Source organism: Girardinichthys multiradiatus, chromosome 4, assembly GCF_021462225.1.
Source record: "Girardinichthys multiradiatus isolate DD_20200921_A chromosome 4, DD_fGirMul_XY1, whole genome shotgun sequence".
Classification (NCBI taxonomy): domain Eukaryota; kingdom Metazoa; phylum Chordata; class Actinopteri; order Cyprinodontiformes; family Goodeidae; genus Girardinichthys; species Girardinichthys multiradiatus.
This window is the reverse complement of record NC_061797.1, coordinates 37,038,574-37,063,004: the sequence shown is the minus strand read 5'-3', so window position 1 is coordinate 37,063,004 and position 24,431 is coordinate 37,038,574. Positions and strand designations below refer to the sequence as shown.

Here is a 24,431-nt window from a genome sequence, read left to right as displayed (position 1 = left end):
TATATACACATCTTCCACATCCTCGACTGACATTATCGACAGACACACAATCCTCCACTTCTGCCAGGAGTCCATCGTGTATCCGGAGAAAAATGTCCCGTCCGGGCAAGTGGGCTCTCCCGACCCCTGTCTTCTCGTCGAGAAGATTTGATCAATTGCATTGAGAGACCAGCTTACCAAATCCATATTTTGGAAGAATTTTCAAGATGTGCAAAAAGAGGCTCCAAAAAAAAGACAAGACACAGAGCTGAAGCAGGGCAGATATGGGAGGGGTGCGGGAGACAGAGAAAAAGCGTCCACCTCCACCGAGAGCAGGAAAAAGAACGGCGCTCTAATAAAATGGAGTGATCAACAGTGTCGAATGCTGCACTAAGGTCTAATAATACCAGCACTGTAGTTCTTCCACAGTCTGCATTTATACGGATGTCATTGAACACCTTGACAAGAACAGTCTCTGTACTGTGGTGAGCACGGAAGCCTGACTGGAAGACATCGAAGCGATTGGTCGTTGTTAGGAAGTTGTTTAACTGCTGAAACACAACTTTTTCAGTAATCTTACTGATGAAGGGGAGGTTTGATATAGGCCTGTAGATCTGTGGTAGCAGCTTGTCCAAGTTGCTCTTTTTTAATAGAGGTTTGATAATTGCTGTTTTTAGAGCCTGGGGGAAAACACCCGACAAAAGGGATGTGTTTATTATTTGTGTTAAATCAGATGTTATTACAGGCAAAGCTGTCTTAAGGAAAGCTGTGGGTAAAAGATCGAGACAGCAGGAAGAAGAGCTTAGTTGCTGTACGATTTCTTCTAAGATTTTGCAGTTTATTTGGTGAAATTGGGAAATTTTGTCAAAATCAGTTCTAGTTGGAGACAACATTGGTACTGGAGTTGATGTGGATGTGCTGACTGCCCCTCTGATCTTTTGGGTTTTTTCAGTAAAGAATTTATCAAATTCATTGCAGGCCCTGGTAGAGTGGAGTTCAGATGCTACAGTTACAGGATGGTTTGTTAACCTGTCGACCGTGGCAAATAAGGCACGAGCATTGTTAATGTTTTTGCTGATGATCTCAGAAAAGAAGGATTCCCTTGCATTTTTCAGTTGTAGGTTATATCTGTATAGTCTCTCTTTATAGATAATATAGTGAACCTGGAGTCCAGTCTTTCGCCGCCTGCGTTCAGCTTTTCGACACTCCTTTTTTTCACTTATGACTGGTGGAGCACTTCTCCATGGAGACATTTTCTTCCCAGAAATGACTTTCATTTAATTGAAGCAATTGAATCAATGATGTCCGAGATTTTAGAATGAAGGTTATGAATCAGAAAAAGGCGGACCCAAGATTCAGCCAGACACAGTACTGAAAGTTTAAAAGGTTTATTCAGCCACAGGAAAACGTCACACAGGTAACACTCCTCACAGCTTCCAGGAATCACTGAGGCAGAAAGAGGGATCAGTGACTTGTAGTCTCTCCAGATTTTGCAGGGATCAGAAAAGCCACTAACCTGCTTTTGTCTTGCGTGGAACTTGAAACCCAGAGGGGAAACCTCAGTGGGCGGCAGGCGGTGATCTCCACAGCACAGGTAAGAAGTGACTCCAGGCTGAATAATTCAAGGGCCCCAAGTTGGGGCTCCACGAAGGGCTTGACCTGAGAAACGTGGAATGTGTGGTGAATCCTCATGGAGTTGGGTTATCTCAGTCGTACAGCGACAGGGTTGATGATCTTGGAGATTGGGAAAGGTCCAACAAATCGGGGTGCCAATTTCCGGGATTCTACCCTTAATGGGAGGTCCTTGGCGGAGAGCCAAACCTTCTGCCCCACCTGGTACTTAGGGGCAGGGATCTGTCTCCAGTTGGCCGTTCTTGACTGAACCAGTGACATTCTGATCATTGAGCTCCTGGCCTTTCTCCATATTCTTTGGCACCTTAGAGCAGCCGCTTGGGCGGACGGAACATTAACTTCTCTCTCCTGAACTGAAAACATGGGTGGATGGAAACCAAACACAACATGAAAAGGGGACAAACCAGTGGCACTTGATTGCATAGAGTTCATGACGTATTCAACCCAGGGCAAATTTTGTGACCACTTAGTCGGGTCAGACTCACATAAGATACGAAGTTTGGTTTCAGCTTCTTGGTTGGCTCTCTCGGTTTGGCCATCAGACTGAGGATGAAACCCTGAGGAAAGACTAACAGAAATTCCCAACAAAGAACAAAACTCCTTCCAGAAACGTGACACAAATTGGGGTCCTCTATCCGAAACAATGTCATTTGGGATTCCATGGAGCCTGAAAACGTCTCGGGTCAATATCTCACCCATCTCCTTAGCAGATGGAAGCTTCTCCAACAGCACCAGATGAACCATCTTTGGAAATCTGTCAATTATGGTTAGTAGTACAGAGTGACCATTAGAAACCGGTAGATCTGTCACAAAATCCATCGCAATATGTGACCATGGGCGAGGGGGAATTGGCAAAGGGTGCAACAACCCCGCAGGGGGGCGACGAGAAGGCTTAGCTCGACAACATTGAGTGCATTCAGCAACAAAGTCTTTGACATCCTTGACCAACGATGGCCACCAAAACTGAGTTCGAACTGTCTGAATGGTTCTGCTGATTCCTGGATGACAAACTAAACGAGAGCAATGACAAGACTCCAGTACCTTAGGCACAAGGCGTTCAGGGACAAAACAGCGGTCAGGTGGTCATGATGGTGGGATAGGCAGATCTCTAATGGCTTCCTGGACCTCCCTTTCCACCTCCACTCGGGACACAGACAACCTGACAGTTTCAGGAAGGATAAACTCCTCTTCACCCGCAGACTGAGATTCTTCAAGCTCTTGAATCCGGGATAGGGCGTCAGTTTTGCCATTTTTACTCCCTGGCCTGTAAGATAGGGAGAAATTAAAATGACCAAAAAACAAAGCCCACCTAGCCTGACTGGGGTTTAGCCGTTTTGCTGATTTCAGGTACTCCAAGTTCTTATGGTCAGTCCACACCATAAATGGCTCCTTAGTCCCCTCCAGCCAATGTCTCCACTCTGTCAATGCCAACTTGACAGCCAATAACTCTCTGTCTCCCACGTCGTAATTTCGCTCAGCCTGTGACAGAGTCCTTGAAAAGAAGGCACATGGGTGAACACGATCATCCTCACCTCTTTGGCTTAATACAGCTCCGACCCCAGTGCTTGAGGCATCCACCTCCACGATAAACTGTCTCTCTGGGTCAGGAGACCGTAACACTGGAGCTGACGTGAAGAGTTCCTTTAACCTATTGAAGGCCTTCTCTGCATCCTTATTCCACACAAATTTTACCTTGGAAGAGGTAAGAGCGTTTAGGGGAGTAGCAACCAGGCTGTAATTTCTAATAAACCTCCTATAAAAGTTTGCGAAGCCTAGAAATCTTTGAAGCTGCTTGCGATCAGTTGGAACAGGCCATTCCAATACGGCCTTAACCTTGGAGGGGTCGACAAGCACTTTATCTGGGGAAAATGATGAAGCCTAAAAAGGAAGTGGTAGTTATGTGGAACTCACATTTCTCTGCCTTGACGAACAACTGGTTTTGGAGAAGATTCAGGAGAACAGCTCTGACATGTTTTCTGTGGATTTCCAGATCTTGAGAATAAATCAGTATGTCATCAAGATAAACAAACACGAATTGACCCACCATGTCTCTTAGAACGTCATTGATCAATGACTAAAAAACTGCAGGAGCGTTAGTAAGTCCAAATGGCATGACCTTGTATTCATAATGGCCCGTAGGCGTGTTGAAAGCCGTTTTCCACTCATTTTATTAAAAACCTCCTTTAAATCATGGTATGCTTGCGGTACCTTGGATAAATCCGGATAGGTCTCCTCAACCTCATTCTCCACACTGACCTCCGTAGCAGCAGACAAAAGACAGTCAGCGGAACATGACTCAGACCAACCCAGAACTTCTTTTTTCTTCCAGTCGATGTGAGGGTTGTGTTTCTGCAACCAGGAGGCCCCTAGGACTACAGGAAGTTCAAGTGAATTAATGATCATGAAAGTTACTTTTTCTTGATGATTACCTCCAACTGTTAAGGTAATCTCCTCTGTCATGAGGTGTGAATTGTTCATGCTGTGACCATCCAAAGCTAGCACGTTTCTTGTGTCAGCTGACGGAATAAGATTTATGCCGTTCTTGTTTGCAAATGTTTTGTCCATGAATTCAGTATCTGCTCCTGAATCAATAAACACGGCCCCCTGGAGAGACAAGAAAGAGGTTTGAAAATGAGCAGGAAACAAGAAGGAGGAGGCAGATAGTTGACTTCGGCTCAGTAGAGACCTCCCTTCCTCTGCTGAGCCTGTCCTTTTAGTGGACACCTGAGTGCTAAATGTCCCTTCTCTCCACAATAAAAACAGAGCTTGAATCTTTTCCGACGATCTTTCTCCTCAGGGGTAATCTTGGTTCTGCCCAATTGCATGGGCTCACAATTATCATTTTCCTCAGTGAGAGGTGACCGACTCCTTCTCTCATGCAGAAACCTGAGTTAATGATGAGCGACCCTTCTCATGGCACTTCTCCTTCCTTCTCTCTGCCAGCCGAATATCAATGCGAGCAGCCAAATCCTCGAGTTGTTTCAGGGAAGAAGGATAGTCACAGGTCGCTAGCTCATCCTTGATGTCGTCGTTTAATCCTTTCAAGAATGCATCCATTTGTGCTGCCTCATTCCAATGGCTCTCTGCAGCCAACAAATGAAATTCAATTATATAGGTCGAGACAGGCTGATCACCCTGTTTGAGGGACAATAATCCTCTTGCGGCCTCACGACTTGGAATAACAGGGTCAAAAACTCGAATGAGTTCCTTGGAAAAAGTTTGATAAAGATTACAAGATGCAGACCTGTTATGCCATTCAGCAGTTCCCCACTGTTTTGCCTTTCCTGCCAGCAGAGATATAACAAACGCCACCTTGGAACGTTCAGTGGGAAAGGATGACGGCTGAAGCTCAAAATGAATTTCACACCGAGTTAGAAAAGCTCAACATTGGTCTGAGTCTCCCCTGAACATCTCAGGTGGAGAGAGGCGTGGCTCCCTTACCTCTGCTGTTGTCCGTGTTACTTGGGCGTGGTTTCTTTGTGACGGTGGCGGCTCGAAGACAAGATTGCCAGAACGTAATGTGGAAATTATTTCCTCCATGCCGGAACCCAACCAGGAAAGGGTCTCATCAACGTGGGTACCCCACTGTTGTGCTGGCGATGGGTCCATTTTTGGCCAGATTTTTCTGCTATGAATCAGAAAAAGGCGGACCCAAGATTCAGCCAGACACAGTACTGAAAGTTTAAAAGGTTTATTCAGCCACAGGAAAACGTCACACAGGTAACACTCCTCACAGCTTCCAGGAATCACTGAGGCAGAAAGAGGAATCAGTGACTTGTAGTCTCTCCAGATTTTGCGGGGATCAGAAAAGCCACTAACCTGCTTTTGTCTTGCGTGGAACTTGAAACCCAGAGGGGAAACCTCAGTGGGCGGCAGGCGGTGATGTCCACAGCACAGGTAAGAAGTGACTCCAGGCTGCATAATCCGAGGGCTAGGCTGGCTCAATAATTCAAGGACAGAAACAGGGTCAACGATCGGAACAAGAGGCGTCAGGCAAGGGACAGGCAGAGGCATAAACCAGATGCAGGAAACAAGGTCGACAACCAGAATCCAAATAGTCCGACAGGGAGCAGGCAGAGGCATAAATCCAAAAGGCAAGGCAAGGTCAAGAACAATGATCAGACAGGAAGGAACGCTGGATATCTACTCACACAATGGCTTTCAAAAATCTGGCACCGTCTGCTTGTCAGAGTCAGTATATATCAGGGAAGACACAGATGCACACTGTAGCAGCCACCAGGTGCATCTAATCTGCTGACTGCAGCCAGGGAGACAGGGTAGAGCAATGAAAGTTTTCTGCCAACTCATCTACAGTGTTACAGGGCAAAGTGGAGGTAAAAGAGTAAATCTGGTTAAAGGTTTCAGCAGCACCGTCCTTAAAGATGCGTCTTCTTATTATGTCTCTTTGGCAAACTGAGTCATTGCAGATGATGCTTTCAAAAATAACAGAAAAGTAGTCAGATCAGGGCAACATCAGTTACAGACACCTTGGAAATTTCTAAGAGGGTCACATAGATCTATTGGACTTTTGTTAAATAAACGTTTGGCAGAAAAGTGCTTCAAACTTTTTGAGTCTTTTACCGCAGTCAAACACATCATCATCTAGAAAAGCAGGGAAGTATTCAAAATGTTTTATTTTAGCTGGACCAATATTCAACATTACTGCATTAGGCAGCAAAACATTTTTAGACAACCACTTTCTGACTGCAGCCAGACAAGCTGCAAATGTCACTTTTAGAACCACTCTAAAGTATCACAGGCATATACAGGTTTAAACCCTCTGCAAACAAGTAAAGGAAAATTCCAAAATTGGGCTGCACGATATTGAGAAAACATGATATTGCAATATTATTGTTTGGTATTGAGACGAGTATATCAGGTATGATTAACTCACATTTCCCATGATAACAATGTCCAGACCACAGTATTTAAACTTCAGCATGTCTGTAACTAAAATCTATTTCAGGTGTGGACGTAAAAGCAGTGAAAGTCAATCCACCAGTCAAATATTGTACTGCAAAACAACGGAAAATGTACTCAAAATATTGCAGCTTACAAAAAAAAAAACGCTTCCTAGCTGTCCTTTGCAATTGCAATATTGCACATATTTAAAATAATAATATTGATTTAATATATTGAGAACCTCTACCTCAGAAGATTGAAAATAATTATAACAATATTGAAAATATACCAAGTAAATGAAATACATTAAAAAACACAATACAGACACCTGTGGGACCCCATGACAATAGTAAGAGATTCAGAAACATCCAGCAACAATAAAACAGATTCTTTACATTGTTTAGGTCATTTCCTTTACTTACGTTGCTTACTTCTCTTTCCTATTTGTGCTAAATTATATTTCATCAGCTCCACTGAGAGCCCCGGAAAATAATTGTTAGCCTTTCCTACCTGAATACTTGGGCTGTTGGCTGATAAGCTCAGCTACATTGAGCCTTATCTTGTACTAGATACTATATAGGGATAGAGTGAGAGTGTTCGGGCTGGAAAAGAGGCTGGGAGGCAAAATGCTGACAGGACATCTAGTTAATGAGTGACTATTTTTTAATGTATTCTGACTGTCAGCATTTTAATATGCCAGGATAGTTGAATAGTTGGATAATTATGCCTAACTTTAAATTGTGATATTAAGCTTTTTGTTGCAAGTTTACCATCATAACATAACTAAGAGCAAAGGAAATCTTCAACACATTTACACATATTCATTGGCATTGTACACTGCTGGAGAATTGTGGCTCTCCAACAATGTAGGATTTTCAGATAGAAAGAAAGGAAACGGTTTTAATGGCAATTCTAAAAGTTTATCACACCTTGTAATATGTAGGCAGCTAGAAGAGCCGCATCTGATGTCTTGCAAAGGAGGCGACCGTGGTAGAGGTCCCGCTTAACCTGCAGGAAGACAAGATATCTGCGGAGCAAAAGAAGGAATCGCATCACTTGATTTCGTCACTGATGTAAAATGTACTGCAAACATACTCTCCATATTGTTAGAGAGTTATAGAATGAGAAATCCTGACAAAAGCAAAAGCCTGTATAGATGTTCCTTGTCTCAAATTTTGAGGCAATGTATTTGAATTAACAGTGATTTAAATTAAGGCTGGGTGAAAGTCTGTTTTTAGGTCCTCTTTGCAACATTGAAGGAAAATTTCAAATTTATTTTTTTCTTGGCAAAGATTCATTTATACATCTGAGATTCCTTGTGTCTCTAAGCACCAAAGCAATAAACAGTGTAGCTGTACAAATGTTACTGTAAAAGTGTCCATATGCCCTATGGAGTTTAAGCATCTTTAATTCCCGAATATTTATGATACAGCTTGGGGTAATTACCTGTATCACACTGAGGTAATGTATGTGGATCTCCCTATGAGCCTAACTAAACACATACCTAACATGCCATATAAATTATAAATGTCAATAAAACTGTTCATGGTTAGTTAAATGTCTTTAAAGCAAACAAAAACAGCTGTAAAGTTTAAGGTGATATTTATCTGCTTCATGATCCTGCGTCTTTAAAAGCCTCCAGTCAGAACAGATGGGTGGAGAAATGGAGGTGCTCTCGCCCTTGCCAGCCTTCTGCTCCTTCAAGAAGAGCTCAACTGTGAGGGAGAGATTTTATTGCGTGGCAACCAGTCGAGGGATATGCTTTTATAGGGATCTGTGCACTTGGTAGTGCTCTGGCTCACTCCTCACAGCAGTTTGTTCAGCTGTCAGTGATGCCACATGGTACGGCAGTGGAGAGGAGCTCCATGACTCCATAACGGAAAGACTTAAATCCACTGCACAAAGGTTCACTGTGCTGAGATCAGGATGTTCTTAAGACATAATGTTATGCATCTTTAGTAAATGTGGCAGTTATTGTACATTTAGCATGTCACTCATTAAATAATAATGTACAGAATGATATCTTAGTGTTCTAATTACAGTTTCCAATTCTGTCCTGACATCTATAAACAAACTGTATACAAGCAAAATCATAGATTATTTATTGTTAAGATTCCTGCTGGCAAGCAGTGCTCTTGAATCTCTAAATTAGGTACAAATAGAGAAAAACAAAAGCAACAGTTACATAAAATATCGTGCTGCTTCGATTTTTAACCTAATATCGTAGAGGTGATCTCAAAGAGCAATGTTCTTGATTCAGATCAGTCTGACTTTAAGGACAGAGATCTTCAGATATGGTAAACTATGGCACCTTGATGTGCCATCTAACACAGGCAGAGCACATGGCTGAATTTAGCAATGCAGAAGTATTTATAGCCCTTGTAGGGGTTTTGTGATAAACCAGCACAAAGTAGTAAATTATTATGTAAGGAAAATACATAATAACATAATAATAAAGTGTAGCAAGCATTTATATTAAGCCTCCAAGAGTCAATGTTTGTAGAACTACGTTTAATTTTACATTTTATATTTCCTTCTGAAAGTATTTTGAAGTTTTCTCAAACAATTTGAAACATCTAAAGTTTTTTATAATTTGTTTTGCAAAAGCTAAAGCTCAGTCAAACTGGATGCAAATGTGTGAAGTCTTGCCACAGATTCTCAGTTGAATTTAGGTGTGGGCTCTTTGCTATTTTACTGATTCAGGCTTTCCTTGCCCAATCCATCAATTTAGATGGATGGCCACGTCTTGGTTTGTTTGCAGTTCACCATACTCCTTCCACCATCAGATGATGGATTAAACTGCTCCGTGAGATGGTCAAAGTTTGGGATATTTTTATAACCTAACCCTGCTTTTAACATCTTAGCAACTTTCTCCCTGACCTGTCTGGTGTGTTCCTTGTTCTCTGTGATGCTGTTTGTTCACCAATGTTCTCTAACAAAGGCCTTCACAGAGCAGCTCTATAAAACTAAGTTCAAATTACAAACAGATGAACCATTTATTATTAACTTATGAGGACACTGGGTTTTATTTAGGGGTATTGGGGTAAAGGGGAGCTGGAAATAATGGCAACCCACACTTTTCAGTTTATATAAAGTATTTTGAAACACAAAAGTAATTTTTTTTCACTTTAAAATCAAGCTATATAAATACTTTTAAAGGGCACTGTATAAGTTAATCTACTTAAATTAGAACAATTTCAATAGCTCAGTTTCAATAGGTTATGATGCCACGCCAGTAATGTAGAAAGATAGCTGACCGTCTAGATATTTACTTGACAGAGAATAAAGCTTTCTTCCACCTTTCAATGCCCCGTGGTTGGTGCTCCCTTGCAAAGTCCAAACGGACAAGTGTGTGGCGTGGGGGGAGATGTGATCTTTTAAGATGTGGTCTTTGATTTGATCTTTAAGCCCTTCTCTCACAGATGCAGTCTTAAAGGTTTTTAGGCTCCAGTCAGCATCACTCAGGGTCTTAATTTGGGTCGACGATCTGCCTGTGTTTTCCTGGGAACCCCACCGGTTCCTCCAGTTCAACATTTGGGTCTCACAGTTGACTTTTTGTTCCAACCCCCTCAGGATCTTTTAACTGATTTAAAATTACAGCCTTGCTGTGACCATCCTTGGCGGCAACGGAGGACACTGAACAATGTTCAAAGACAGAAAGCCTTTTTGATTTTGCCATCAGGGAGTCATGTCAGTGAGAATGTCTGACAGAAAATAACATGAAAGCCAGATTTATGAACTTATTTAGACTTTTAATGGCCAGTGGTCCTGAACGTTTGATCAAGTGATGAACAGCCTGTTATGCAGAGATACATTACAGTTTCCTTTAGATACACCAAAACCTTTATTTGATTTTGTGAATCCATCCTAATGAACACAGATGAACTAACCGTATTGCCCCCCTATGTGTTGCACAATAAGCCATGCAGTTCCTACCTGGTGATTTCCTCTTTCAGAGCAGCGGGATCTGGTGGATAAAACTTGACACGCAAACACATAGTGAAAGGTGCCTGGGCTGAGAGAAGAGGGAAAAAATAATCTACCATTATCATTTTCTGTTTTCTGCATAGTTAAATTAGATTTAGTTTTGTCTCATCAATCATACTTTAATTTTTTTCTCAGGCTGATATAAATAAACACATCAGGCAAGGTAAATAAAATACTTACACTTCATTTGTTTGGCAATAGATTTTGTAAAGTCCAACCAGTGCTGCAAAGAGAGAGGGAAAAATGATAAGTAAGATCAGCTGAACCATTTAAACACAGTCCTTGGCTGCATAACTTTCATTCTTTAGACTAGATTGCCAAGCAGCAGATCACTATTTTTAAGCTAGCTGTAGGCTACAGCAGAATTACTTTTAGTTCCCTGTTTTCTGTTTATGTAGACCTCCTAAAACACCAGCCACTATGGAGACAGCAGGTCATATGGAGAAAGCTATATAGAACGTAATTAGATGAGCAAGTCTTTTTACACTGCAGGGCATAATGAGTCAGTAATCAGTAGGGTATTGTATCGTGGAGTTACTTTGAAAAACAAACATGCCATACCTCTATTAGCATTTTACTGATTGTATTTTTTATCTTCCTTTTAGTCCTAAAATCTCAGCTGGCTGATTTCTTAATGGGCAAAGAGAAGCCTGAGAGCACAAATGGCACAAGCTCTTATAAGCTACTCACAGTTCAACAATGTAAAATTAACCGATAATCAGCAACCATGCAATTTCACACAGGACTGTTTATTTTCCTGACTGATATGTCTATCAATCAAAGGAGATAACTTTTTTCTGGCATGCATAATTAACCTGTAGGTCCGCCTACCTGCCCCGCATATTTATGTGGTGGAAAATGTATCTTTGAGTCACTGGGAGCAAGCAGTTACAGAATATCAAGCTACTTTAAGAAAATGTGTTTTGAGAAGGGATCATTTACAGCCAAAACAAACATTATGGGGATAGTCCAGATCTTTTGAAGTGGGGTACTGTGTACTAGTACTGTAATCATTATCTTACCTGCAGTGGACAGAAGTTTTATTAAACTGAGTTTTTAGAAAAACAAAGGAATTCTCATACCACAGGATAGCCAACAAGTAAATCAGACTTATGCTTCCAGTGGAGCAGATGTCAGCCACATAAAACAACTTTAAAATGTCACATTGGTGCAGGCTGATGTTATGTTAGCTGATAGCAAACCACTTCTGTCTGTATCAGCCTGCCAACAGCTAAGACTGGTATAACTCCAACCGAACCAACAGCTGAGTAAACCTTAGGATCAGGGCCCCCTGGTGTCCAGCGTTTGTTTGTAGCTCATACGGATATCCTGGTATATCCTGCTCAAAACTGCAACTAATCTTTGTTGACGTATTCATTTAGATTTTTCTGTCTTGTAGTTGAATGGAAGGCCATCTGTAAATCAGATGACTCATATAAATGTGTTGATCAGGTAAGAAAACAGCAACAAACGAAATAACTGTTATGTGTAAAAATATAAAGATTTAAAATTTGTTCATATAGTGTTTGCTTGCATCACTTGAGCAAGTTGTTTTATGTGGCTGAGGTTTGCTCTACTGGAGGTCCCAGTCTAAGCTGGTATGAGAATTTCTTTCTCTTTCCGTGAAACAGAAATATTATCAGAGACTAGGAATGTAAAAACTGGCAGAAACATTGCTTCTGACCAGTTTATTTGTAAGTCTTTAAAAAGACTCCATCCTAGAAACTGAAAGATTTACAGTACATGAAAAAATATCCTCACCTAGTGGAAAATAGTAGAAAGTAAAACTTTGAAGGAATTTCAAACACAGATGAAAAACAAAAACTAAATCAAATTCTAAAGGCAATGTATTTCTAAAGCACATTTTGACATTTGCTCAATTTAGTTAAAATGCACTTAAATGGCTTGAAGAATAAAGGATCAGGAAAACAGATTAATTCACCCTAAAATACACAACTTGATTTGCATCAACAAAGCCAAAATTATAGAAACATGAAAAGCAAAAAACAAAATAGATATAGGGACCCATAATATCTTTTACAAAAACAACTGTCAATCATAAGCAATGTCTCCTCTTCCTGAGAACTAAACTGAATCTGTCTTTCACAAACTGAACACACCACTTCATTTTTTGTAAATAGATATGCAATTCAGGTCCAGGTCCTAATAAAACTAAACATTCTGTGTCAATCTTTTTACATTTAGCATCACCCGAAGTTTCTTAGAGTAACTTGCATCTCTTTGTATTTAGACTGATGCAAGTTTGGACCCAGTAAACAATGGCACACTGCTAAAGGCCTGCACAGGGTGCTTATTCAGGAAACAAGAGATCTTTTTTTCAAAATAAAAGCAGTTTTTTTTCAAAATATAAGCAGCTTGTTTCTGATTTGCACACAGAATTAACACGTTTTCACAACAAACAAACATTGTAGATTAAGACTTCTCCAAAAACAGAGAGGAAAATTTATCTGCCGTAGTGTATTATGTCTCAAAGCTGTGTGTTGTTGATCAATCCTAAATGTACAAGTTGGTAAATATTCGATAAGCTTGATTCAAATCATTTTTAGTGTTTCAGTTGAAGACATAACAAACATAGATGAACAAGTACTTACTCTTTGTTTATCTGGATCAACATATCTGATCCCAAAGTAGTCTTTCTCCAGGAGGTTGAGGTGGTGGCAGATGAGGTCAAATAGGTACTGTCCTTTGGCATCCCGCTGAAAGAGACAATTAAGAAAATTCATACACTGTATTTCCTTAGACAAGGACATTGCAAAGGAAACATAAGTCAATTCATTGTATCAGCGTCTGGCATGATTTAAAAAGTTACAGTTTTAAAACCTCTAAAATTCTCTGTCTCACTATTCCAATAGTCTTTGTATTCAGACACCAAAGTACATAATGTTAACCTCCTCTGGGAGGGAAGTTGTTATCGCGAGAGTCTGGTGGAGTTTGTTTGGGGTTCGTTTTTATGGTTGAGCTGAGAGACGGCGGTTTGGTAAAAATAAACCTGGCAAAATTATAAACGTGGTGCTTATGAGTTTTCATGGTAGCAGAGGATGGTTTCCAATTACAGAGAACCACCGAAGTTTGACGAGGCCAGGCCATACGAGTGCTGGAAAAATGAAGTTAGTATTTGGAAGCTTGTTACGGACTTGGATCCAAAAAAACAGGCACTAGCAGTGGTGCTGGGGCTTGAAGGGGGAGCCAGAGAGACTGCTTTGGAAATATCCGCTGAAGATCTGAACAAAGACAACGGTATGGAAACGTTGCTTACTAAATTGGACGTGATATTCCTAAGAGAAGAAAAAGACTGCGCTTATGAAGCATACTCCTATTTTGACTTGATATCCAAAGACAACATTATGTCAATGGCGGACTACATAATAGACTTTGAACAACAATACAACCGCATGAAGAAGTACAATATGACTCTGCCTGACGCTGTGCTGGTGTTTAAACTCCTGGACACGGCATGTCTCGAGGAGAAGAATAGGCAGCTTGCTCTCACAGCCTGCACAGATTTTGCTTTTGCATCTATGAAGTCTGGATTAAAGCGGATTTTTGGAGGAAAAACCAGCGCACCAAGCAACAGCAGCGAGACACAAGATGCTATTTTATTTACAGAACAAAGACCACTAGGAAAATTCAGACGGAGCAGTTGCCCGTCACAGAGCGGACAGCGGCAGCCACAGAAAGGTACAAATCCACTTGATAAATATGGTAAACGAACAAAATGCGCCATTTGTCAGAGCACGTACCATTGGCACGTACCAAAGACTGTCCTCATCGGAGAAATGAAGTGAAGCTGACAGAAGATGTAGAGGAATGCAACATTACATTATTTACTAAAGTAATGACTGACTCTGAGATCTTTCTGACTGAATCACTTGGATCAGCTTTCATTGACACTACCTGCACACGTACTGTTTGTGGTGAAAAGTGGCTGGATAGTTACATAAAAGACCTGAGTCAAAGCCAAATCGATAAACTGCTGCAAGCAGAATATCCAAGCTGCAGACCTTTCAGATTTGGAGATGGTCAGGTGGTACACTCCAACAGAAAAGTGAAACTTCCTGCCAAGATCGGACAAACAAAGTGTCATATTGAGATAGAAGTAGTTTCTGTAGATATTCCATTATTGCTGAGCAAAATGTCTCTAAAGAGGGCTGGAACTGTTTTAGATATGGAGAATGACAGAGTTGTCATGTTCAAACAAAACATTCCTCTTGAGTTCACTAGTTCAGGACACTATTGTGTGGACATTAGAGATGAAACTACAAAAATGAGTAACAATGAAAGTGAAGCCCTTGTCGTCACAGCAGGGATGTCTATAAAAGAGAAGCAAAAAGTTCTCCTGAAGCTGCACAAGCAGTTTGGCCACGCCTCTGCAGATCATCTGCAAACTTTTTAACAAATAAAAAACTGAAAAGTGGGGTGTGCAATATTATTCGGACCCTTGCGTTAATACTTTGTAGCGCCACCCTTTGCTGCAATTACAGCTGCAAGTCGCTTGGGGTTTGTCTCTATCAGTTTTGCACATCGAGAGACTGAAATTCTTGTCCATTCTTCCTTGCAAAACAGCTCGAGCTCAGTGAGGTTGGATGGAGAGCGTTCATGAACAGCAGTCTTCAGCTCATTCCACAGATTCTCGATTGGATTCAGGTCTGGACTTTGACTTGACCCTTCCAACATCTGGATACGTTTGTTTGTGAACCATTCCATTGTAGATTTGGCTTTATGTTTTGGATCATTGTCTTGTTGGAAGATAAATCTCCGTCCCAGTCTCAGGTCTCTTGCAGACTCCAACAGTTTTTTTTCCAGAATGGTTCTGTATTTGGCCCCATCCATCTTCCCATCAATTTTGACCATCTTCCCTGTCCCTGCTGACGAAAAGCAGGCCCAAACTATGATGCTGCCACCACCGTGTTTGACAGTGGGAATGGTGTGTTCAGGGTGATGAGCCGTGTTGCTTTTACGCCAAACATATCGTTTTGCATTGTGGCCAAACAGTTCGATTTTGGTTTCATCTGACAAGAGCACCTGCTTCCACATGTTTGGTGTGTCTCCCAGGTGGCTTGTGGCAAACTTTAAACGAGACTTTTTATGGATATCTTAGAGAAATGGCTTTCTTCTTGCCACTCTTCCATAAAGGCCAGATTTGTGCAGTGTACGACTGATTGTTGTCCTATGGACAGACTCTCCCACCTCAGCTGTAGATCTCTGCAGTTCATCCAGAGTTATCATGGGCCTCTTGGCTGCATCTCTGATCAGTCTTCTCCTTGTTCAAGATGAAAGTTTAGAGGGACAGCCGGGTCTTGGTAGATTTGCAGTGGTCTGATACTCATTCCATTTCAATATGATTGCTTGCACAGTGCTCCTTGGGATGTTTAAAGCTTGGAAAATCTTTTTGTATCCAAATCCGGCTTTAAACTTCTCCACAACAGTATCTTGGACCTGCCTGGTGTGTTCCTTGGTCTTCATGATGCTCTCTGGGCTTTAAACAGAACCCTGAGACTATCACAGACCAGGTGCATTTATACGGAGACTTGATTACACACAGGTGGATTCTATTTATCATCATCAGTCATTTGGGACAACATTGGATCATTCAGAGATCCTCACTGAACTTCTGGAGTGAGTTTGTTGCACTAAAAGTAAAGGGGCCGAATAATATTGCACGCCCCCCTTTTCAGTTTTTATTTGTTAAAAAAGTTTGACACATCCAATAAATTTCGTTCCACTTCACGATTTTGTCCCACTTGTTGTTGATTCTTCACAAAAAATTAGAATTTTATATCTTTATGTTTGAAGCCTGAAATGTGGCAAGAGGTTGAAAAGTTCAAGGGGGCCGAATACTTTCGTAAGGCACTGTACAGCAGGACCAAGCCCAGGCCTGCTGTTGGTTTGCCCTTAGCCTCAGAATACAATGAGATGGTGGCAATGGTTTTACATGAGTTGGAACCAGGCATATGGTATCTGCTCATCATCAATCATTTCACATGCTTCATCGCTGGAAACATTGTGAGGACCAAGAAACCCTCTGAGATCGTCCACTCGTTCATCCACTCATGGATAAGTGTACACGGTGCTCCCAAACGGATCTACACAGACAACGGTGGAGAGTTTAACAACGAGGAAATTAGAGACATTTAGGCAGAAAACTTTAACATTGAGACAAAGACTACAGCGGGATACAGTCCCTGGAGCAATGGACTGCTTGAGAGACACAACATGACACTGACTGAGATCCTCCTGAAGGTGAAAAGGGAAAATGGGTGTAGTTGGCAAACTGCTCTAGACTGGGCTCTTATGGCCAAAAACAGTATGATCAATGTGCATGGTTATAGCCCACATCAGCTTGTGTTTGGTCACAGTCCTAATCTCCCTTCTGTTTTGACTGATAAACTACCTGCTCTAGAGGGTACTTCTGAGTACTAGAGTAGGACAGCACTTAGCAGCACTACATGCTTCAAGGAGAGCCTTCACAGAGGTGGAATGCTCAGAAAGAATAAGAAGAGCATTGTGCAAACAGTTAAGGCCTACAGATGAAAAGTATGAGACAGGTGACAAAGTGTACTACAAGCGAGTAGATAGTACAGAATGGAAGGGCCCTGGTGTAGTTATTGGTCAGGATGGAGCTGTAGTGTTCATAAGACATGGTGGGATTCTTGTCCGAGTACATCAGTCCAGGCTAAATAAAGTGAACGTATAAAGGGAGAATACACCACTACTGTCTAATGTTACTGAAAATGATAGAGAAAATGATGACATGGTTCACACTGATGTGTCAGAGAGTTCAGATGATGAAATGAGTGTTAATAGAGAAGAACAAATCACTGAGAGTACAGAGCAAGATGAAAGAAATGTCAGACAGACTAATGAAACAAACACTGAAACAGAGGGTGATGTAACTAATATTCAGGGTTCTACTTACATTAAACTGAGAACAGGTCAGACAGTCACATTTACTAACAGAGATGATGGTACTCAGCACACTGCCAGAGTGTTAGGTAGAGCAGGGAAAGCCAAGGGGTGGTACAATGTACAGCATCTTGACCCAGATAGCAGTGAGGGACAAAAACAAGCAATAGACATGTCATAGGTTGATAACCTTCACACTGAATGTGAAAATACAGGTGCTGATGTATTCATTGCCAAAGACATCTCTTTTGATGCTGCTAAACACCAAGAGATTGAAAACTAGAAAAATAACAATGTCTACGAGGAGGTCACAGACAAAGGTCAAAAATGTATTTCAACTAGATGGGTCTGTACGTTCAAAGAAACTTCAAAGGGTATCATTCCCAAAGCCCGCCTTGTGGCGAGAGGTTTTGAATAAGTCAATATTCAAGAGTTGCAGAAAGATTCTCCCACATGTGCATCGGAGTCACTCTGGCTGCTGATGGCTGTGATCTGCCAAAACAACTGGAACGTTCATTCTATGGATATTAAGTCTGCCTTTTTGCAGGGTATGGAACTCTCGAGAGACATTTACATTCATCCCCCACCCGAAGCGGGCGTGGACAATGCTTTCTGGAAACTAAAGAAATGTGTGTATGGACTTGCGGATACTTTCCTCTACTGGTACAACAAGGTCAAAGAACTTATGCTGAACACTGGTAGTAAAATGTCAAAAGTTGATCCTGCAGTGTTTTATTGGTAGAATGAGCAGTCTAAAGTGACAGGAGTACTGGCATGCCATGTGGATGATTTTCTTTGGGCAGGTTCAGACCACTTTGTGACTAATATTTTCCCTGTACTCAAGTCTGCTTTTCATGTTGGACGTGAAGAGCATGACAGTTTGTCTTACGTGGGGATGCACATTGCTACTTTGGGCAATGTGGTGCAGGTGCAACAGCATAGTTACATTGACAACCTGCAAACAGTTCATTTACAGGCATCACGAGCTTTACAGCGAGATAGCCCACTAAATGATAGAGAGAAAAAACCTCTAAGGTCCAAAATAGGACAGATTTTATGGGCTGCAAAACAGACTAGACCAGATGTTATGTTCGACACATGTAGCCTGGCATCCAACATTAAGAATGCTACTATTCAATCCATACATGATGAGAACAAGATGATTCACAAACTCAAGTCAGAGACAGTTACACTTAAGTTTCAACATTTGGGCAACAGTAATAACTTGGGTTTAGTTATCTTCAGTGATGCTTCACTGGGCAATCTTCCAGAGGGAGGTACACAGGGAGGGGCTTTAATTGTCCTAATGAAAAAAAAAAACACAGGAAAATTCTTCCCCTCTGTTTTGGCAATCTAAGAAAATCAGACGTGTGGTCAGAAGCACATTGGCTGGAAAAACCCTTGCCATGTCAGATGGTATTGACAATGCAACGTTCATAGCTATGCTCTACTCTGAGCTCACTACTGGTACAGTAGATCTTAACTCTCTTCCCCTAACTTGTGTTACTGATAACCATTCCCTGTTTGACGCACTTAAGTCGACAAAACAAGTCACAGAAAAGAGACTAAGATTAGAAATAAGCAGTATTAAATAACTCATGCAAGAAAACAAAATCAAAGAGGTGTGTTGGTCAAAAGCAAAGTCACAACTCGCCGATTGTTTGACTGAGAAAAGTGCTTCCACCTTATGCTCCTTAAGGCACTGGATGAGGGTGTATGGACACTGTGATGTTATGTACACTGTTTAACATTCATTTGGTGGTAGCTTTTAAAATGCAACTATGTTCTGATGTTTTTTTTTTTTGGTGACTGTTTTTTTGTAGCCAAGGTAAACCTCTTATCTATTGTTAATTTTTATTTAAAGAGAAAGAGGGAGATTGTTAACCTCCTCTGAGAGGGAAGGTGTTATCGCGAGAGTCTGCTGGAGTTTGGGGTTGGTTTTTATGATTGAGCTGAGAGACGGCAGTTTGGTAAAAATAAATCTGGGAAAATTATAAACACGGTGTTTACGGGTTTTCACATAACACAGCGCTGCACCTCCCCCACCTGTTGCTGCACAGTGCCAGAGAGTCAGAGAGTTGCAGAGAGTCAGAGAGTGCCATCTGTAGCTTTTGTTTTGGTAACACAGTTTCAAAACTACAGTTGGCATGCTAACATTAGCAACCAAACATAATTAGTCAGATAGCTTGACTAATCAAACAGCTAATTTTAGCTTGTTACACTCATGTTCCTCTATCAAGAGCAGAACACCAAAATGGTATTATATTCTGCACTAATATTCTGCAAATAACATCATCTGACAGCTCCAGCTCAGCCCCATCTACCCTCATCTAATTTTACACATTCAGTGAAAAATTCTTAAACTCCCAGCTGATCAGTGGTGCACACATACACTTAGATTGAAAATATAATCTCTCTTGATAAACATTCTAAAATGATAACACAAAAACAAATACATTTTGTCATTTCAACGTGATTTCTTACTTTCTCAATGAAATTATTATTTTGTTATTTATTTTGAATGCCTGAGAAGTCTAAACGGCCACCAGAAAGCGTTTTAATATTTCAATATTCTCAAGGGAGATATGTAAGGGCTATCAAATATTCATATTGAGGCTGCAGCCATCTGCGAATGCTCAAAAAATGTTTGTGCCAGTAAGACCTGGAAAAAACAGCAAGACAAGGTGCAGGGAAAGAAAAGGGCAGGCTGAACAGGAGAGCTCATCATGCATTGAATGCAGTACTCTCATCTGACTCTTGTGATATCTAAATATTCTTTGTTCTTAAGCTCTGCCTAAACAGAAGCACATAATAGAGGATCAAGGCGTCTTCCATTGAAAATAAAAATCTTGAAAAGCACCAGGAATTTACAGAAGCCCTGACAGGCAATCAAAACATGTTTTTGAAGGATTTATTTTTGTACGTTCAGAGAAAAGTTTCTTGCCTTCAGAAGCTATCTGGTCGAGCTGCCTTAACAGATAAAATCCTGAATTTTGCTTTCTACTAGAAAATCCTCACCTTAGATTTTTGACCTGAAACCCAAGCGCATTTTGGTTATTCATAGGACAAAAATCCAAAGCCCATCAGCAAGTCCACTTCTGAATTGCTCAATAAAAGAGAACATTTTGGATCAGTTCAGTAAAAAAAAAAAAAAACTCCAATATGGCTGAATTAAGCAAATACTTCCTGGCTCCACACAAATTTGACTTATTAGATAATTGCAAAATATTTTTTATTTAGCTAAACAATTTCTATTGGAATAGTTGCTAAATGAGGCAGAAACTCAAGAGGTATTTTTAAATATTTTTTTGAACTGTTTTAATATGTCAGTTAATATGTCAGTTCTTTATCATTCGGACTTGAGCATAACTAATGAGTGCATGCATGCACATTCAATGTTTTCTTTTTCACAAATATGATACATCTTCAGTTTCAGGAGGGGTAAAGGACAGTAGCGAATGTCCCATTTTGTCCTTCGCAAGAGACAGTGTGTTCTCACAGGAGAAACAAAACTGCACAGTCAGAAAAATCGAATGCCGAAATGTGAGAATGAGAAAAGAAAGAGATAGGTGAGAAAGAAAACAGCGAATAACTATTGTGAGACACTCATCATAATAGAAATTATATTCACAAAATAATTTTTTACTAAAGACGGATCATTTAAAACTGTGAGGATCTGTAATGGAGTCTGTCCATGGTTTTATTTCAAATCAGATTTGATCACAAACTCTTCAGATGACTTAACATTGTCAGGGTTGGCTGAGATGTCACCTACTCATTCCCAGTCATACTGACAGGATCAAACTGCAGTTATTGTTATTCAGAGGGGCCACACAATGAAGGCTTGCTTTTAAATAAAAACAAAATGCATATAAAATCATATTCAATAGATTAAAATAGTACAGAAAAGTTCAATTTAATGAATGACGGTGGCTGGGTTGCTCCTCGCGGGACTTCCGTGAGGAGAGATGCGAGGCCATCCACCAGTGGGCCCACCACCTGCAGGGGGAACCGTGAGGGACCGGTGCACAGAGGATTGGGTGGCAGACGAAGGGGGAGACCTCAGTGGGCCTGGATGCTTAGGCTGGCTCTAGGGACGTGGAATGTCAACTCACTGGGGGGGAAGGAGCCTGAGCTTGTGCGGAAGGTCGAGAGATATTGACTAGAAATAGTCGCGCTCACCTCCACGCACAATGTGGGCTCTGGAACCCATATCCTCGAGAGGGGCTGGACTCTCTTCTACTCTGCAGTGGCCCACAGGGAGAGGGGGCGGGCTGAGGTGGGTTTGTTTGTTGCCTCCCAGCTCAGCCGTCTCATGTTGGGGTTTACCCCAGTGGATGAGAGGGTCGCATCTCTGCACCTTCGGGTTGCGGACAGGTCTCTGACTGTCGTTTCGGCCTATGGGCCGGGCGGTAGTGCGGAGTACCCGGCCTTCTTGGCGTCCCTGTCAGGGGTGCTGGATAGTGCCCCTCACAGGGACTCCATTATTCTGCTGGGGGACTTCAACGCCCACGTGGGAAATGACAGTGACACCTGGAGAGGCGTGATCGGGAGGAATGGCCTCCCCAATCTGAATCCGAGTGGTGTTTCGTTATTGGACTTCTGTGCTAGTCACGGATTGTCCATAATGAACACCATGTTCAAGCATAAGGGTTTCCATCAGTGCACTTGGCACCAAGACACCCTAGGCAGGAGGTCGATGGTTGACTTTGTTGTCATATCGTCAGACTTTCGGCCGAATGTTTTGGACACACGGGTGAAGAGAGGGGCTGAGCTGTCCACTGATCACCACCTGGTGGTGAGTTAGATCCGCTGGAAGAGGAGAAAGCCGGACAGTCTTGGCAGGCCCAAGCGCATAGTTATGGTCCGCCGAGAACGTCTGGCGGAGCCCTCGGCCAGGGATGTATTCATGTATTCAACTCCCACCTCCGGGAGAGCTTTGACCAGATTCCGGGGGAGGTTGGAGACATAGAGTCCGAGTGGACCATGTTCTCCGCTTCTATTGTCGATGCTGCTGCCTGTAGCTGCGACTGTAAGGACTGCGGTTCTTGTTGCGGCGGCAATCCCCAAACCCGGTGGTGGACACCAGCAGTAAGGGACGCTGTCAAGCTGAAGAAGGAGTCCTATTGGCTGTGGTTGGCTTGTGAGAGTCCTGAGGCAGCTGATGGGCACCGTGAGACCAAGCGTGCCGCGGCCCAGGTTGTGACAGAGGCAAAAACCTGGGCCTGGGAGGAGTTCAGTGAGGCCATGGAGAAGGACTACCGGTTTGCCTCGAAGCGATTCTGGCAAACCGCCTGGCGCCTCAGGAGGGTGAAGCAGTGCTTTGCCAACCCTGTTTACAGAGGGGGTGGGAGGCTGCTGACCTCGAGTGAGGACATTATCAGGCGGTGGAAGGAGTATCTCCTCAACCCTGCCATCATGCATTGCTTGGTGGAAACAGAGGCTGGGGACACAGAGGGCTGCCCTCTGTCACCGATCCTGTTCATAACGTTTATGGACAGGATTTCTAGGTGCAGCCAAGGGCCTGGAGGGGGTCTGGTTTGGGGACCAGTGGATTACGTCTCTTCTTTTTGTGGATGACATGGTCCTGCTGGCTCCCTCTAGCCAAGATCTACAGCGTGCGCTAGGGCGGTTCACAGCCGAGTGTGAAGCAGCTTGGATGAAGATTAGCTCCTCCAAGTCCGAGGCTAAAGGATGGCTTGTCCTCTTCAGGTTGGAGGGGAGTTCCTGCCTCAAGTGGAGGAGTTCAAGTGTCTCGGGGTCTTGTTCACAAGTAAGGGAAGAATGGAGTGGGAGATTGACAGACGGATCGGTGCGGCTGCCGCAGTAATGGGAGCACTGTGCCGGTCCAGTGTGGTGAAGAGAGAGCTGAGCCGAAAAGCGAACTACTCTGAATAAACCAAAATTGTCAAAGTAGAGCTCCGCCTCAAACTTCTTCTGTTATTCAACTCTTCTCCTTTTTTTTTTCTCTGGATGTTTAAAAAACACATTCATAAAGTAAAACCCCAGGACATGCAGGAATCTGTCACACTCTTTGAAATATGTGTAATCCGGTCTTGTTGAATTATGCCACCCTCGTAAAATGCTTCACTGTTTTGGTTGACTCTGCAGTCATTCTGCCTCTAATTTTTTTCATTCCTTCCAGTCAGTTTCCTGTCAGTCTTTCTCAGAATATCACTATATTCTTCCTGGCAATAAATTTACAGATATGATATACTTGTAAAATGCTTTTTTGAAGAACCATATTCTACTCTGTACAATTAAAAGCAGAAGTGATGGATGGACGGACAGACGGAGTAGACATTGATGCCAGGCTTTGCTATGATGAGAGACTTTTATTGTGGGAGACTCATATTAAGTTTCCATTGATCAAGAGAAAACTGCTGAAGACTGTGGCTCCAGACATAAGAGGTGTGTCAACCAAGACAGCCCCTTCAACGTCCAGGGTGTCTTATGGCAGATCTCATTTAATCCTGGTCCCCTGCTGTCAGGGAGCTTTTTAACTACTTCATGATTTCTGTCTTGGTTATGGATTTGCCTTTCCTTGATAACCAGATTAAGAAGATCCCTAAAGTGGCATTTCCATCACCCAACGATAAAAAAACCAAACTGTGAAATGAAAAAAAGATTAGTAAGTATGGTAGGGTCGCCCAAACTAAACAAAGTAGGAGGAAACAAGATATTTCAGCCTGTAACTGTTTCTATGTTGTACATATAACAGAGCATAATTCCTGATATTGGGGCAGCTCCAGAACATATGCACTAAGGTACAGTTCTCACCATGACACCTCCAGCATCCCACTGTATTGTTTATCATACAGCTAGGTAAAATACATTTTGATTGCAGATCCTCTAAATGTATTTGTATCTAACACTGATGAAAGAGCTGGAGTTCAACCAACATAACCCCGTCTCAACTCATCTTGCTCCGCTGTGCCAGGCTGTGCACTGACCAGACTGTTCCCAGGACGCTGTGGGCTGACCCTCTTTCTCCTTTGTCAGTGTGT

The 24,431-nt window shown here is 42.1% G+C and overlaps 1 protein-coding gene across 2 annotated transcripts in view; it reads right to left on the bottom strand.

Moving 5' to 3' along the window:
• Nucleotides 1-24,431, bottom strand: part of LOC124866868 (FERM domain-containing protein 5-like) — a 108,949-nt gene that overhangs the window by 13,950 nt on the left and 70,568 nt on the right. For both annotated transcript variants that reach the window (XM_047362882.1, XM_047362883.1), the window contains exons 2-5: nucleotides 13,113-13,217; nucleotides 10,681-10,723; nucleotides 10,450-10,528; nucleotides 7,443-7,540 (exon numbers count right to left, since the gene is read on the bottom strand). In XM_047362882.1, the coding sequence (XP_047218838.1) occupies nucleotides 7,443-7,540; nucleotides 10,450-10,528; nucleotides 10,681-10,723; nucleotides 13,113-13,217 (325 nt within the window). The remainder of the gene's footprint in view (nucleotides 1-7,442; nucleotides 7,541-10,449; nucleotides 10,529-10,680; nucleotides 10,724-13,112; nucleotides 13,218-24,431) is intronic.